At 34.8% G+C, this 17882-nt stretch overlaps 1 protein-coding gene across 3 annotated transcripts in view; it reads right to left on the bottom strand.

Annotated features, from left to right (window-relative positions):
- The window catches only part of LOC150100738 (beta-galactosidase-like), a 381618-nt gene that overhangs the window by 164893 nt on the left and 198843 nt on the right, over positions 1-17882 (bottom strand). For all 3 annotated transcript variants that reach the window (XM_090401983.1, XM_090401982.1, XM_090401984.1), the window contains one exon: positions 15033-15213. In XM_090401983.1, coding sequence (XP_090258109.1) covers positions 15033-15213 — 181 coding nt within the window. The remainder of the gene's footprint in view (positions 1-15032; positions 15214-17882) is intronic.

Here is a 17882-nt window from a genome sequence, read left to right as displayed (position 1 = left end):
TGCTAAACACTGTGTAAAATTAGCTAAACAAAAGTCATGGGAGGACTTTGGCAAGAATATAGAAAATAAATATCAAGAAGGTGGCAAAATATTCTGGAGGTTGTTGAAGAAGCTTAGGAATGGAGGAAAGAGTGCTGTAAAAGGAGTTAGAGATGATAAAGGTGACATGAAAATGGGAGAAAAGGATATCCTTGAATTATGGAGCAATTACTTTGAAAAACTGCTAAATGAAACAAGCAGTGATGACAGCACAGTGGTAAAAAATACTGACCAGGCATGCAGTCAGGAATACATATCCATACTTGAAATAGAAAAAGCTATCAAAGGCTTGAAATGTGGAATGGCAGCAGGAGTAGATGATATTTGATCAGAACTGCTGAAGTATGGTGGCATAAGAGTCTTACAGTGGCTGCACTGCATAGTTCAGAAAGCCTGGACAGAGGGATGAATTCCCGATGATTGGAGTAGAGCTCTCATAGTACCCATATATAAAAAGGGAAATAAAACTGAATGTGAGAATTACAGAGGTATTTCCCTACTGAGTGTTCCTGGCAAGATCTATGCAAGTATATCTGAGAAACGGTTGAGAAGAATTGTGGAAAAAAAGCTTGGTGAAGAACAAGCTGGATTCGGGCCAAATAGAGGCTGTCAGGATCAGATCTTCACTTTATGACAAATAGTCGAGAAAGCATGGGAATATAACAGAGATCTGTATTTAAGTTTTGTCGATCTGGAAAAGGCATATGACAAGGTGCCAAGAGAGAAGCTGTTGAATACGCTACAGTTATATGGTGTCAATGGGGCATTATGTCAAGCAATACTTAGTCTTTATTTGGGTTGTAAGTCGGCAGTTAGAATTGGAGGAAGTACAGGAAGATGGTTTAATGTTAAATCTGGTGTGAGACAGGGATGAACATTATCCCCTCTGTTATTCATTATCTATATGGATCACATTATGAAGGAAAGTGGTATTAAACATGATATCAGAATTAGAGATGTTAACGTCAGCTCTTTGCTTTATGCGGATGATGTTATACTTCTAAATAAATCCGCTACAAGTCTGCAAGATTCTCTGACTAAATTGAATAGCTGTTGTAATAGATATGGTATGAAGGTCAGCAATGAAAAGACAAAGACAATGAAAATAGGCAGAATCACTGAAAATATCAACTGTGTTGTGAATGGAGAACCTGTGGAACAAGTGAAACATTTCAGCTACTTAGGCACGATTTTTAGTGAAGATGGTAAATTAAATAGACAACAGATTCAGCAAAGTATGGTAGGAAGTCAATTGAATAAATTCATATGGAATAAGAGAGAGAAATTAGTTGGAACACTAAATTAGCTGTATACAAGACAGTGTTCAAACCAGTTTTAACTTATGGATCTGAGAGCTGGATCAGAAGTAAAACACTTGACCAAAGACTAGAGACTGCAGATATGAGAGTCCTGAGAAAGATTATAGGCATGAACAAGTGGCATCAATGGCAATATCATATTAAAAATGAGAATATTAGGAAAGAACTTGACATTGTCAACATCCAGGAATGTGTTAGCAGAGCTAATCTCAGGTGGTATAGTCACTTTAACAGACTGGGCGAAGAAAGATTAGCAAAACAAGTGTTCTCTGCCAGGTTGGCAGCAAAACGACCCAGAGGAAGACCAAGATATAGATGGATTGATACGGTACAAAGTGCCTTAGACGACAGAAATATAAGATCTGATAACGTTGGAGTCTTAACAAGCAACAGACTGATTTGGAGGAAAATTATAGATAGGAAGTTAGTAATAATATAATTTTTTTCATGTTGTACTATCATATCCTGTACACCCCTTGAGGATACATGGCAGGAATTTGATGATGATGATGATGATGATGATAAATCTGATATCAAAATTGGTTATTTTAATCTTAGCTCTTTACTTCATGCAGATGATGTTATACTCTTAAATAAATACAGTACAAGTCTGTCAGATTCCCTGACTAAATTGAATAACTGTTGTAATAAATTTGGTATGAAAATCAGCAATTACAAGACAAAGATAATGAAAATAGGCAGAAACACTGAAAACATGAACTGTATCTTCAACGGTGAACCTACAGCATGATTAAATCATTTCAGCTATTTAGGCACACTTTTTAGTGAGACGGCAAATTAAATTTGGAAATAAACAGAAGAATTAGCAAAGCCTGTATGCTAGGAAGTCAACTCAATAAATTTATATGGAATAAGAGAGAGAGATTTGAAAAAAAAAACCACTAAACTAGCTGTATAGTGTTCAAACCAATTTTAAATTATGGATCTGAGAGCTGAGTTAGAAATAAAACTTTTGATCAAAGACTAGAGACCACAGATATGAAAGTCCTGAGAAAGATTAGGACTACTGAACAGATGGCCTCAATGGTAGTATCATATTAAAAATGGGAATATTAGGAAAGAACTTGCCATTGTTAGAATTCAGGAACATGTTAGCAGAGCTAATCTGAGGTGGTATGGCTACTTAAACAGAATGGGAGAGAAAATATTAGCTAAATAAGTATTCTTTATCAGGATCACAGAAAAAGACCAAGATGTAGGCGGATTAATACAGCAAAAAGGCCTTAGAAGACAGAAATATAAGATTTGATAATATTGGAATGTTGACAGATAACAGGTTAATCCATAGAAAAATTGTTGATCAGAAGTTAGTAATGATGTGACTATTTCATATAGTACTATCATAATTATCCTGTTCATCTGCTGAGATGACATTTTAGGAATTTGATGATGATGATGATAATCAATAACAGATGTCATAAATAAGATATCTAATGTCATAGTACCTTCATTTAATTTAGAAAATTACAAAATTTTCTAAGCATGATCCCACATCGCTTCCAATTAAGTGGAAATAGTGTTGTTAGTGCCCAACTATGAAAGTTCATGGTAGAAAAAGATGAATATTTCTGTATACTAGATTTTGCTGTAATTGGATAGAATTTGTCATTCCAAAAATAATAGAACAGTCTCAAGTTTACAGGGTTAGGCAGACTGTTATAGTATTTGGGAACAAATTGGAAAACATGGCCACTGAAGCCATGTATTTCAAATAATGGGATGTAGAATGAATAGTGCCATAGAAGATCTGCATATCTGCAACAGATTTGTAATATTTTATAGATTGTTTTTTATGCAATACAGCCTAAAGGTATATAGTTTAAATGGCAAATTTTAATAAAGAAGACCCAAAACTGCCATAATTCTTTGATAATCGGAATGTTTTTAAATTCTTAGTATCAGCTAGACCAAAAAAATTGCAGGGGTTTATTGTACAATTGTTTTTCTTAGGCTTTAATGATATCTGTAATGTTAATTACATATAGCTGAACAGGAAAGATTATGGTTTTAAGTAGCTTTGTAAGAAAAAAGGAAAGTGTTCAGGTTTTTCAGCCTTCGAGGATTTCAATACCTTTATGTATAAGTTTTGAATCAGTAACACTGGACAGATAGAAAAGGGAATTCCAAACATGATGAGAGGTTCTTTCTAAGGTCATTCCAAATGGGATACCTTTATGATTCAATTTTTCATTGATTTTTAGTTTCATCTTTTAGGATTTCAATTGGCAGTTTAGTTCACTGACTTTGCTGAATTTTTCCAAATACCAAAAAGATGAATACGGAAGGAATATTCCATAAGTTACAGAATGCATTATCTGCAGACACTAATACTTTACTTTCTCTCATGGATGAATCAATATCCCCTGTATAGAATACTTCTGAAACCAATGTATTTAGAAGGCAGGCTGTTTGAAACCTTGTTTTGGATTCTGAATGGATCCAATAGGAATACATCACCTAGGGCAGTGCTGTTCAACCTTTTTTACTATGTGAGGTACTTTTCTATAAAAAGTTATTCAGCAATCTACTCTCTTATATATAAGTTATTCGGCAATCTACTCTCTTATATATAAGTTATTCGGCAATCTACTCTCTTATATATAAGTTATTCGGCAATCTACTCTCTTATATCGATCACATTCCCCCAACCTGATGTCTGATTACGCACAAACAAACAATTAAAAATAAACAACTAAAAAAAAAAAAAAACACAACTAAAAACTTTATTTGTGTATTTAAAAATTTATTTATCACTTTTAATTATTTTAATACAACAAAAAAAAAAACAAATATATTGGAATAAAATATTTATTTCTGTATTTTGGAAAACCAAAGTAGAAAAAACAACAGATTGATTACAAACTCATGAGTTACAGGAAATGCTGGTTGATTAAAAAAAAAAAAAAAAAGTTAATGTGAAATTTGGCATTGTTTGGACCTCACAATATTTTCATAGTCAAGTTGATATGAAGAAGTGGCCAATCACGGACAATCATCCAAATGATCATTTGTAATTTGGTTTCTTAATTGATTTTTTATGACAGTCATATTTGAAAAAGCGGATTCTGACAAGTATGTCGATCCGAAACACGACAGAATTTTTCGTGCAATATCAGTTAATTTTCATGTGCATATTTCCAAATGACTTCATTGTTTATTGATTTTAAATGTAAACTATTCTGAACGTTTATTATCTCAAGTTCTACTTCAGCTTGGTTTATATCAAACAGCTCACTAATTTTATTTGAAATTTCTGTGATGTTCAAGTTTTCTTGAAATGGATTATTGATAAAAGATACAATCATTTCAGTTTTATTAAAATCTTTATATCTTGAATTTATTTCTTCCTCAACTAATTCTATTTCACGAATAAATTCTTTTAAATCATAGCGAAGCATTTCTTGATTTTGTTCAAAAAATTTAATAAATATGGGAGATGTCTAAATTCACGGTCATTTATATTTTTCTTTAATAAAAGTAAGTATTGTTGGAAACTTTTTATTGAACTTAACATGTCAATTAAATTTTTATCTCTACCTTGTAACTCTAAATTTAAATTGCTTAATTTCGTACAGAAATCTACTAAAAATGATAAGTGTAACAAACATCTTTTATCACTCAATTGTGGATAAATATCTCCTTTTTCATCAAGAAAATTTTTTATATTGTTAATTAATACAAGAAATCTTTCTAAAAATTGACTTCTGCTGAGCCAGCAAACATTATTGTACAACAGAAGTTCCCTATCATCATCTGCCTGTAATTTAAATAACTGCAATTGCAGAGCTTCCTCGAACAGAATTTACAATTTTAAATGTAATATCCAAAACATCTTTTGTGTTTAATCTTTTACTACACAGTACTTGTTGGTGAATAATACAGTGGTACGTTAAAAAATCGGGATATTTGTCATAGTTTTTACATAATGAAATTAAGCCTGATTTATTACCTATCATTGCAGGAGCACCATCAGTAGTAATAGACACAAGTTTAAAAAGCAGAAGTTTGTGTTGTTTCACAAATTCATCAAATGCAGAAAAAATGTCTTCTCCCCTAGTCCTTCCCAATAATGGTATAATTTCCAAAAGTTCTTCTTTACTTGAGTAATCTTGAAATACCATGCAAATAAATACCATTAACTGAGCAATATCAGTGAAGTCGTTTGACTCATCAAATTGTAATGAAAATGTAACACACTGGTGAATGTCTGACATTAACCTGGCCTGGAAACTTTTCTCCGGCAATTGGAACTCTTCCTTTCGGCAATTTGAAACCTTGTCTGCACTCTAGAAGTAGTCTCTCTCTAGCGATGTCTTGAACTGAAAAGCTTCTTTCTGGAAGTGGGAAACTCCTCTCTTAAGCAACGTTGATCCGGGCAGTCTCTCTGATGGCAACTCTTGACTGGGTGGCGTCCTCTCTGACAGCAATTCTGGAACCGGGACCTCTTCTGCTTGCTTCAGTCCCTTTTTATTAGACTCCCCTCTGAGACCTCGCATGAAGTTTGGCAATCCCCAAATAATCGGTATGAGTCTTTCATCTTAAGTTTCAAGTTCGGCATGCCTTTGATTCTCCTCTGTTTTCTTTTGATGGTAAGTTGCCGGCCATCAGAAAGTTGTTTGAACTCTTTCTGACTGACTTTGGAGATGTTTACACTTAGAGCCTGCAAGCCTTTCCCATAATACAAGTTTCAATAACAATCTTTCTGATGTACATGAAGCCCTGTACAGCTTCGGCAACAAAAACATTGCCTTTGTTTTTAATCCTCTAACATATTCTTATTAAAGCAGTATATACAGTTAGCTTCAAAAGAGCTATTTACAAAAACATCTAATACAAACTATACCGAGACAAACAAAGTTTATATTTTTACAATATTCACATGGGACTTAACTTAAGTAAAAAATCAATGCAATGTGCTTTGGAATATTTAATATTTAAGCTACAATCGAGTTTTGACACTTTGCTTATAATCGTATTCACTCGGCTCGCTGTTTGACTTCCACTGATCCAAATTAATTCATTTACCCGGACTTATAAGAAAATTACTGATTTGACAATTTTAATGAAAAATAAATAAACAATAGCAATACACTTAAAGCGAATTAAAAATAATACAAAATAATGATAAATAAAATATTATGTTTTCAGTTTTAATTAAATTTGTACGTAAGGAGGAATACAAAAGAGATCGACCAAAAATCGCTCCACGATCGACCGGTCGACGGATTGAACACCCCCGACCCAGGGGATGGGTAATTGTATTTCCTTAGGCTTCTTTGATGATGAACTGCAGTCTTTTGCCTACCACAATCTCCCTGCAGATGTAGAATGCAAAGGAGTAATCAACTTTATTGCAGTCTCATCAGTGGAACCTAAACCCATGGATATATTAAGAAGTAACTCAACTGCAGAATTCACATTTTCCTATATACAAGTAGCAATATGATATATCATCATATTATTACAATACCACATATTACAGCCAGTTGTAGATAGCACTTTAACTGGGAATTAAAGTAACTAATTATTATTATTATTGCTATTATTAACACTAGATCTCCATGAAGTTAAAAGACTCATCATGAGAGGCAAAAAACTGTTACACACAAAACCCATCAAACCATGCTCTAAACTCATTCAATGTATCTGCATTCACCACAATGTCAGGCAATGCATTCTGCTCACACCACTCTCCATTCAATGAACCTGTTACTTATTACCCTGCTCTCAACCCTCCTTATACAGCTTCCATTTATCCATTTATCCTTTTTCTCTGAACACTACCCCTCAATATTTTTGTACCCATTACAATGTCAACCTTAGTAACCAACTGTGGTGCTTCACAAACAGCAACAATTTTTTTAACAAACTGACTTTACTAAGCAATTAATTTTTCTTATTTCTAATATGGTATACATCTGTAGCAGTGCCTATGAGATAAATACCCAAATACTTTGTTTATATTTAAGTAAAATACTAATGAAAACAAGAATATAATTTACCTTCCTCCCCCTCCTCCTCCCCATATATCCTTCCTGGTTTTCTGATCATACTATTCCCCTCAGTATTTCTGTATCAGTTACAGTGTCAGCCTCAGTCAAAAAAGATATTGGTGTTTTACTAATATCAACCTGTTTAACACCCTCTCACCTCTGATTGGAGAAAATGAAAATCTTCCTTTGGTAAGTTGCTAAAATCTGAAATTCTCTGTCAAGAAAGGGTTTATGATGTTGGTAATTATAACAGACTTAGGAGGCATCTTGGAGCAGTGCCACGACTTGAGAAGCTACAAGGAAAGAATGTCAGTAGTACATGACTTAGTGGTCAGGATCACAAATGAAGTGAAGGTTAAGTGGATGAATAGGCAGAAGGAAAAAAAAAAAAAAAAAAACATTCTGGATGGAATATAAAGAAAAAAGTGGTGATAAGACTACTCCTGAGCAGTACAAAGTGCCACAAAAAGAGTGACTAGTATAGTAAAAAGGATAAACCAGATTATGAGAAAAAAATTAGAGCATGTCAATGTAAATCCAGAAGAGTTTTTTGCTGTGTAATGAGTAATATGAAGAACTGACTATGAAGAACAACTTTAATCAATGTCAGTGGTAGGAAGGTGACAGAAGCAGAATAAATAGTTGAGTTACTGAGTGATCACTTAACAAAGATATAATATCTAGACAGATATTTTGCATCTGCTGATGTGATAATTGAGACAGATGAACTGGAGGGGGAAAAAAATCAATGGGAATACACAAGTTGGACTGGATACTATGTGAATGGTACAAGAGAAATGGCATTGTCTCTGATGAAGTTGTTCAATCTAAGCTCTAGCAGGATAGCAGAAAGAGGGTAAGATAGTTCCATTATATAAAGGTGACTCCAAGACAGAATTAGCAAACTACAGGCCAATTAATATATCAGAAGTGGTTGTTAAATTAGTGGAAAAGTTGCTTAAAGATAAAATCCAACAGTGCGTGGATGGGGATGCGATACTCTATAGTGAGTAGGATGGCCTTTGTAAAAGGGAGGTCCTGTGTTAGTAATTTATTCACATATTATAATAAAGTGAGAGCGACTGGATAAATGAAATGGCTACACCATGATACTACTGGACTTAATAAAGGCATTTGACAAAATACTGCATGGAAAACTATTACAAAAGTTGGAGGAGATGGGAATGGATATGAAGCTGGTAGCATGAATTTGGAAGAATCAGGATAACTAATGCCTTGAGGCTCTGTACTAGAGCCACTACTCTTTAATCTGTATATTAATGATATAGGGAATAATTTAGGTGGGGGGTATTCAACTGTTTACTGATAATGCAAATCTTGGGGAAGGCAATAGTTGATAAAAGTGATGTAGTAATCCTGCAAAATAATTTAATTAAATTGGCATTCTGGATAAAAAATCTTGGGAGTGGTTGCTGCTGGATGTCAATTTATTATTGTAAAATGTATGGTTATGTACTTCAGAACTATAAGATTATATACTTTGTATCACATTGATTGTAATGGACTGCAAGATATTGATGAAGCTCAGGAAGTTCAGAAGTGATAAAGTAAAAGTTGACAAAGTTCCCAAGCTTCATGGGGAGATTGAGAGCAGTTGATGATGGGGAGAAGAGACTGACTGTAAGTGAGCAAGAGGTGTATGGGGAGTTGAGTAAACTAGATGTTAATAAGGCTGTGGGACTTGATAATACATCACCATGTATTCTGAAGGAATGTGCCGGGGAGTTGACACCTGCCTTGACATATTTTTTTAATACGAGTCTTGCACTCAGTCAAGTTCCTAAGGAGTGGAAGGAGGGCAAGACTATTCCACTTCATAAAGGAGGTGATCGAACTCAAGCATCAAACTATAGGCCTATCTGTGTGTTAGGTGTTGTGGTTAAGTTGTTGGAGAAGCTTGTGAGAACTAGGATCCAGAGTTGGGTTGACAACAATGGTATTATCTTTGATGGAGAGCATGGATTTGCTAAAGGGAGGATATGTTTCAGTAAACTACTTAATTATTACAATAAAGTGACTGCTTTGTTGGACAGAGGAGAAGGATACACAGTAATATACTTGGATTTTGCAAAGGCTTTTGATAGAGTACCTCATGATAAGTTGACAGTCAAACTAGAGCAGATGGGATTGGATTGGAGACTGGCTATCCGATAGGTATCAACAAGTAGTGTATGGGGGAGCGATATTCAGGAAAAGGAAAATCACTAGTGGAGTGCCTCAGGGACTTGTTTTAGGGCAATTACTGTTTAACTTGTATATTAATGATATTGGTGAAGATTTGGATGGAGATATTCAGTTATTTGCAGATGATACAAAGTTGGGACAAACCACGAAGAGTAGATAAGATGTGGCCTTATAAGAGGACTTGAATAGATTGAGTGATTGGGCACGGAAATGGGGATGCGAGTTCAATTTTGCAAAATGTAAGGTTTTAAAATTTGGAAAACAAAGATGGGATGCAGAATTTATGCTTGGTGAGGATATATTGTTAGAGGTGGAGGAAATAAGAGTTCTGGGGGTCACCTGGTTTTCAGAAGGATGAAGAGATGTTGGAAAGGGCTGTTGGATAGTGGATAAGGATCTGAAATTTAGGGGACACATAGCCAAAATTGTGAAGACAAAACAAAGGCTTCTGGGAATGATGTGGAGGATACTGAAGTAGAAGTAGGGAGATTCTTGTTCCATATTATAAGGCTTTGATTAGGCCACACATGGACTATTGTGCCCAGATTTGGTCACCGAGTTTTCAGAAGAATGAAGAGATGTTGGAAAGGATCCAAAGGCGATTGACTAAGGTACTTTCTGACCTCTGGAATGTCGAATATGAGGAAAGATTGAGAAGAAGTAATTTGCAGTCTGGTGGACAGGAGGAAGAGGGAAGATATGATAGAGATCTCAAAGTTGGTAAGGGGGTTGTTTTGGATCAATGCTAGAGAAGTTCCACAGAAAATATTAGGAGATCGGGAGAGAACCAGAGGTCATCCCTGGAAATTGTATAAAGAGGGTATGAGTAGGGGAGTGAGAAGCAAGTTTTTTTTTGTGCAAAGTTGTAATTGATTGGAATGCCTTGCCTGAGAGTGTGATGTCTGCAAGGAGTTTGAGTATGTTTAAGATGGTGTATGATGAGCTGTGTGTGTGATAAAAGGACCTCTCAGATGAGTCTTTAACTCCACGAGGTCTTGGGATAATCATCATCATCATCATCAAATTTCTGCCTTGTACCCTCAAGGGGTGTACAGGATATGATAGTACTACATGAAAAATTTACATCATTACTAACTTCCTATCTACAATTTTCCTCCAGATCAGTCTGGAGGAAAATTGTAGATAGGAATATTATCAGATCTTATATTTCTGTCATCTAAGGCACTTTGTACCGTATCAATCCACCTATATCTTGGTCTTCCTCTGGGTCATTTTCCTGCCAATCTTGCAGAGAACACTTGTTTTGCTAATCTTCCTCGCTCATTCTGTTTAAATGACCATACCACCTGAGATTAGCTCTGCTAGCACATTCCTGGATGCTGACAATGTCAAGTTCTTTCCTAATATCCTCGTTTTAAATATGATATTGCCATTGATGCCATCTGTTCATGCCTCTAATCTTTTTCAGGATTCTCATATCTGCAGTCTCTAGTCTTTGGTCAAGTGTTTTACTTCTAACCCAGCTCTCAGATCCATAAGTTAAAACTAGTTTGATCACTGTCTTGTATACAGCTAATTTAGTGTTCTGAGTAATTTCTCTCTTATTTCATATGAATTCATTCAATTGACTTTCTACCATACCAGCTTTATTGATTCTGTTGTCTATTTCCATATTTAATTTACCATCTTCACTAAAAATTGTGATTAAGTAGGTGAAATGTTTTACTTGTTCCACAGGTTCTCCGTTCACAATGCAGTTGACATTTTCAATGATTCTGCCTATTTTCATTGTCTTTGTCTTTTATAGCTGACCTTTATACCATATCTATTACAACAGTTATTCAATTTAATCAGGGAATCTTGCAGACTTGCAGCGGATTTATTGATAAGTATAACATCGTCCTCTTAAAGCAAGAGGTAGACATTAACATTTCCAATTTTGATATCATGGTTAATACCACTTTCCTTCATAATGTGATCCATATAGATAATGAATAACAGAGGGGATAATGTACATCCTTGTCTCACACCAGGTTTAACATTAAACCATCTTCCTGTACTTCCTTTAGTTCTAACTGCTGATGTACAACTCGAATAAAGACTAAGTATTGTTTGATATAATGCTTCATTGACACCATATAACTATAGTGTACTGAATATCTTCTCTCTTGATACCTTGTCATATGCCTTTTCCAGATCTACAAAACGTAAATAGAGATCTTTGTTATATTCCCATGATTTCTCAACTATTTGTTATAAAGTGAAGATCTGATCCTGACAGCCTCTATTTGGCCTGAATCCAGCTTTTTCTTCACCAAGTTTTTCTTCCAAAATTGTTCTCAACCGTTTCTCAAGTATACTTGCATATATCTTGATAGGCACATTCAGTAGGGAATATTCGTCCCCCTAAGGATGAATTCCCGATGATTGGAGTAGAGCTCTGTCCAGGGATTCTGAACTATGCAGTGCAGCCACTGCAAGACTTTTATACCACCATACTTCAGCATTTCTGGTCGAATATCATCTACTCCTGCTGCCTTTCCCCATTTTAAGCCTTTGATGGCTTTTTCTACTTCAAGGATGGATATATATTCCTGATTGTATGCTTGTTGAATGTTTTTTACCACTGTGCTATCACTGCTTGCTTCATTTAGCAATTTCACGAAGTAATTACTCCATACTTCAAGGATATCTTTTTCTCCTGTTTTCATGTCACCTTTATCATCTCTAATTCCTTTTACAGCACTCTTTCCCCCATTTCTGAGCTTCTTCAACAACCTCCAGAATATCTTACCACCTTCTTGATATTTATTTTCTATGTTCTTTCCAAAGTCCTCCCATGACTTTTGTTTAGCTAGTTTTACACAGTGTTTAGCTTTATTACATTTGTCTCTGTATTCTCTAAGAGCACCAGCTGACTTATTTGCCAGAAACTTTTGATATGCTTTCTTCTTTTCCTTCACTGTCTCTTTAACTTCCTGTGTCCACCACGGAGTTCTGATTTTTCTATCCTTGCAGACAGCCTCACCACATGCCTCTCTGGCTGAATCAATCAAGGTTTTTTTTTTCTTCAAGGCTTGCCACTGAATCTCTAAGTTTTGGTTCCTGTTCTCAAACTCTTTCATTTTTTCTTCAATAATCTTTGTGTATTTTAGTCTACAGTTCACATCTGAGAGCTGCTCAACTTTTATTCGCTTTAAAACTTTCTTACATGTTATTCTTTTCAATATGAAATTCAATTTTATCCTGCTCGAGACTAAATACTGATCACTTCCAATTTCAAATCCTCTATACACTCTGGTGTCCTGTACCAGGGAGAAAACATCGCTATCAACAATAACATAATCAATGAGACTTTTCTTATTTCTTGCCTGTTTTTTCCATGTGAATTTGTGCACATTTTTATGTTGGAACTGCCACTTTTAACCATATAAGAACTAGTGTTAGTTATCCAATGGATGCTCTAGTTCTAACCATTTTTCCTTAATGACTTACCAACACATGGCACTATTGTAAGTCATGTGACATTTTGCATATGTGTTGATTATAGAAAAAAAATGATAAACTATCTGTTCTCTCTGAGTTCATATTCTCTGTCTGTGCCTCGCTAATGCCCAAACTGATATGGTCTTGCTAAACTAGTACTATAAATTGTTCTAGCAATGAACTTCCCCACTTTCTTTCTCTAATTCTTGAATATAATCTCACATTTTTCATCACTTGCTATTAGCCTTTGACCTAAACAATGTTTGTGAACTTCTTATGTTTTTGTTCTAACAAATATCATTTCTCTGAATCAATACTTAATCCTTGACAATTAAATCCATACAAATCTGACACAATGGAGGCTTAATGGAATAAAACAGCTCTGAGAAAAGATTAAAAACGTGTTTAATTGTTCTAATATTTCATCCCAACCAAGCAGTACAATCTGAACATGTAACAACACAGAAATGCAACAGAAAACTAAGTGAAACTCAAGGACAAAAGATTAGTTTATCTAACTAGGTGGGGTGCCTTCCGTGAATGCTTGCTGGAGGCATCAGAGGTAATCTGATATCAGAGAACATTAATGTTTCCCATATTTTGGGTAGTTTTATGCATCCATATTTATTAAGATTAGGCTGGTTTTTGAAGATAGCTGCAGATTTTAAAAAATCTTTCACTTCTAAACCTGCTGTGATGTTTTTTTCCCATTTGGTTCTATCCCTTAATTAATCTCTGATGATGTCGATTTGACTTTGGAGAAAAATGAGTTTATTTATTAACAAATACATTGTCAATTGCCTTAAACAATATACAACATTTGATTCTGTGTGTACTATCTAAAGCATGGTCTGCTAGATGACTGGAGATGTATTTTTTATGTTCTTCTATGCAGAAGCTGACTGATCTTCATACTGTTCATAGCAGGGCAACTTGCAGGAACATGAAACTCCATACACGTCAGGAATCAAGATTTCACACAAACTTAACATGGTGCCATGCAAATGTAATCCATTTATTTGGTGGATTACACCAAATCTTTTATCCAAAGTCTTAAAATGAAAACGTTTCAAAACAGAACCCTCAAATGATACATAGAGCTTCATGTCTCATAAATTAGTTTATCTGCATGATTATTATTGAAAGTTTATTTTTCACTTGGTTAGACTATAATAAATTTAGTTTAATCCTTTATCCAAGTGTGAGCAAACAAAGTTTGCACCTGAAAAAACCTTCAGGACTGGGTTAAGGTAGCACAACACCAGCAACTCATAGCAAAGGTGGACCAAGCTAACATCACTCCTATCTCAGTATCTCCCTTAATGCAAAACACATCTCCTTGCGGATATGTGTAATGTTATGCATTAAGGGAAGGGCCACTACCCAGACTAGTTTTGACCTTTATTGAGGTCTCTTCAGTGGGAGCCAGGCCCAGAAGTGGAGATACCAAGCAGAAGCAATGGCGAGGTCATCTTTACCTATAGGAGTTGCCAAACGGTGTGCCACCTTTTTATTAAATTACTCTGGATTTAGAGAAAGATGATGAAACCAAGTGTCTAACCAAGTGAAAAATAAACTTTCGACATCTTTCTCTAAATCCAGAGTAATGTAATAAAAAAGTGGCACACTATTTGGCAACTCTTATAGGTAAAGATGACCTCACCATTGCTTCTGCCTGGTATCTCCACTTCTGGGCCTGCTCCCACTGAAGAGATCTCAATAAAAGTCGAAATTAGTCTGGGTAGCGGCCCTTCCCTTAATGCATAACATTATACATATCCAGAAGGAGATGTGTTTTGCATTATGGGAGATACTGAGATAGGAGTGATGTTAGCTTGGTCCACTTTTGCTACGAGTTTCCCGGTGTTGTACTACCTTACCCCAGTCCTGAAGATATTTTCAGGCGCAAACTTTGTTTGCTCACACTTGGATAAACGATTAAACTAAATTTATTATAGCATGATTATAATGTTGATTTATATAAACATTTAGTATAAATGAGACTTACATGTTTACTGATGCATTAAGAGCTAGGATCTGGTTCAAAGTTTTACAAACACTATCAATGCTAATATTAGCATGAGGCTCTCCCCAGTGATCAAGCCACCCAGCATAAAATTCTGAATTTACAAGAGGCCCAGTAGACTGATGAATTCGTTGTATGCGAAAGGCACTAGCAACATTGGAACCTAGCAAAAAAAAACAATTATAAGAGAATTTATTGGAAAGAACTTGGTTAACATTACATCTTACATTCATAGTAAAGATTTTCATGTAGGGTGGTCTAATTCATTAATTCCAAATGAACATCCTGAATTAATTTAATACATAACACATGTCATATTGATACTAAAGAAATTCTTAGTCATTAATACTATGCACTAGAAAAATAAAACCAACTAGTTTTATAAACACTTCCTATAACCGGGTGGTTTCTTCAGGACTTTTTAATGGAAGAAATGAAGAAAGCAGCTGATATTAAAACATAAGTCATTAGAAGAGAAATTGAACACAAATGAAATACAACTATAGTAGCATAGAGTATGTGTAAACTGTCTCTTCATAGAGTTTGTAGGGAAATGTTGGAGAAGTTAAATTCTGTTGTACAAGGAGATCTTATTAGTGATTTCTGGACATCATTTTGGATTAATCTTTGAGATCTGATAAGGAAACTATGTGAATGAATCACAAATGTAGATTCTTTAATATATTGAGAAAAAAGTTTTCTTTTCTTCTAAACATAGCATGATGGCTGTCCATCATGCTTTCAGTCCATCAACGGTGTGATGTGCATTGGAAGTATGGTGAGCTAGCTCAGACTTTTCTTCTGAGATATGCATTGCCAATATGTTCTATTTAGAAGAAAACTTTTTTCTTGATTGATTAAAGAATCAACAGCAGTGATTCAGTCACATGGCTAGGCATACTGTTTGGGCAAGAGGTGGCCCAAACTAAGTGCATATTTTCAGGATATGTATATGTGTAAAGTTGAATAAAAAAACAGTTGAACATTTCTGTCATTTCATGTTTTGTTCTGTTTTTATTTATTTAGTTTTTTATCTACAGATTGTATACTATATTCCAATTTTTATATCTTTGGTAGACCAGTACCAGGCTGTAGACAAACACTTTGGGAAAGACTGATATAGAACACATGGAACTATCAGAAATTAGCATATCAAAAAATGCTGAATGCAGTCACTTGAGTAACAAATTTGAATGGGATAATCAAATAAGGTATAAAGGTAGTTATGAACATAATGAGATACTGCAGTTCATGTGTACTAAAGTGTACTTTTCCTTCCATGGTAAAGACCCATGGAAGGAAAGCAAGAATAGTGAGAGAGTATGAAGTGTTTCTAAAGTTTTTGCCAAAAGGTGATAAAAGTAAGAAGCATGACAAGGGAGTAATGAATAAAAGTAGTGACAATGTGAATGTTGATGAGATTGTCGATGCAAGTACAGTGGTGGAAATGAGTGAAAGTGAACAAATTGGTGATAACATGAAAAAAAACAGTGCCTGATTAAGGGTTTAGTGGTGGAAGGACTTTTTGATGTTCAGAAAAGTGTATAGAAACATTGCCTCTGAGAAACAGAACAAATTGGGTCGTCTAGCAGATCATGGGATTAATAATAATGGCCACAAGAGCCTTTGGAATGATGCCAAATTACTATGTAAATGTTCCCAAAGACGAGTGTCTCTTTTTAAAGAAAGTTCCGAGTACCTCTGCACTGCCCAAATCTCATGGTCATGCACTGCCCAAATCTCAAACCTTAATGATGGACTCTCCATGCCAAAAAATCTAGGAAATTATTATTAAAAACTATACTGTTTAATTATATAAGTTTTTATTACATGCACACATGCTTAATTTTTTTAATCACACACATGCACACACACTTCATTTGATCACAAATGTATAGGTTTTTACTTGGCTGACTCGCAACTGCATATAAGGAGAAATTCCATTCTCCATATGGCTTCAATGTTACTTAAATGTTTAATTTTCAACTATATTATACTGATGATGATCCATGATATGTGAATCAAAATATTTGTAATAATCAATCTTATCTTAAATAAATAATTTTTCAACTGTGTCTATGTGTAACTTATGTGTGAATTATGAATAATACAGTTATTTCTTAGTAAACAGTCAATTAAAATGTGAACAATGGATAGTCTAGAACTATAAAATTCACACATGGGCATGTCGTCATCCCTCAATAGAAAACTGTATGTAAGATGACTATGACAAATGTGGATCTAAGCAAGAACTACCACTTTACAGTCTCTACATAGGCTAGATAGCTAGACCGTCACAATCATCATCGGCATCAAATTCCTGACATGTATCCTCAGGATGTATTGGATACGATAGTACTACATGAAAAATTTATATCTAATACTAATTTCCTATCTACAATTTTCCTCCAGATCAATCTGCTACCTGTCAAAACTCCAACAATATCAGATCTTATATTTTTATCTCCTAAGGCACTTTTTACCATATCAACCCCTATATTTTGGTCTTCTTCTGGGTCTTTTTCCTGCCAACTTAACAGAGAACACTAGTTTTGCTAATCTTTCCTCTCCCATTCTGTTTAAGTGACCATACCACCTGAGTTTAGCTCTGCTAACACATTCCTGGATGCTAACAATGTCAAGTTCTTTACTAATGCCCTCATTTTTAATATGATATTGACACTGATGCCATCTGTTCACACCCCTAATATTTCTCAGGATTCTCATATCTGTGTCTCTAGTCTTTGGTCAAGTGTTTTACTTCTAATCCAGCTCTCAGATCCATAAAATAAAATTAGTTTGAACACTGTCTTGTATACAGCTAATTTAGTT

This window comes from Typopeltis vanoorti, chromosome 12 (assembly GCF_054136105.1).
Source record: "Typopeltis vanoorti isolate ZY-2024b chromosome 12, IOZ_Tvanoo_1.0, whole genome shotgun sequence".
In the NCBI taxonomy this organism is placed as follows: domain Eukaryota; kingdom Metazoa; phylum Arthropoda; class Arachnida; order Uropygi; family Thelyphonidae; genus Typopeltis; species Typopeltis vanoorti.
This window is presented reverse-complemented; position numbering and strand designations above follow the sequence as displayed.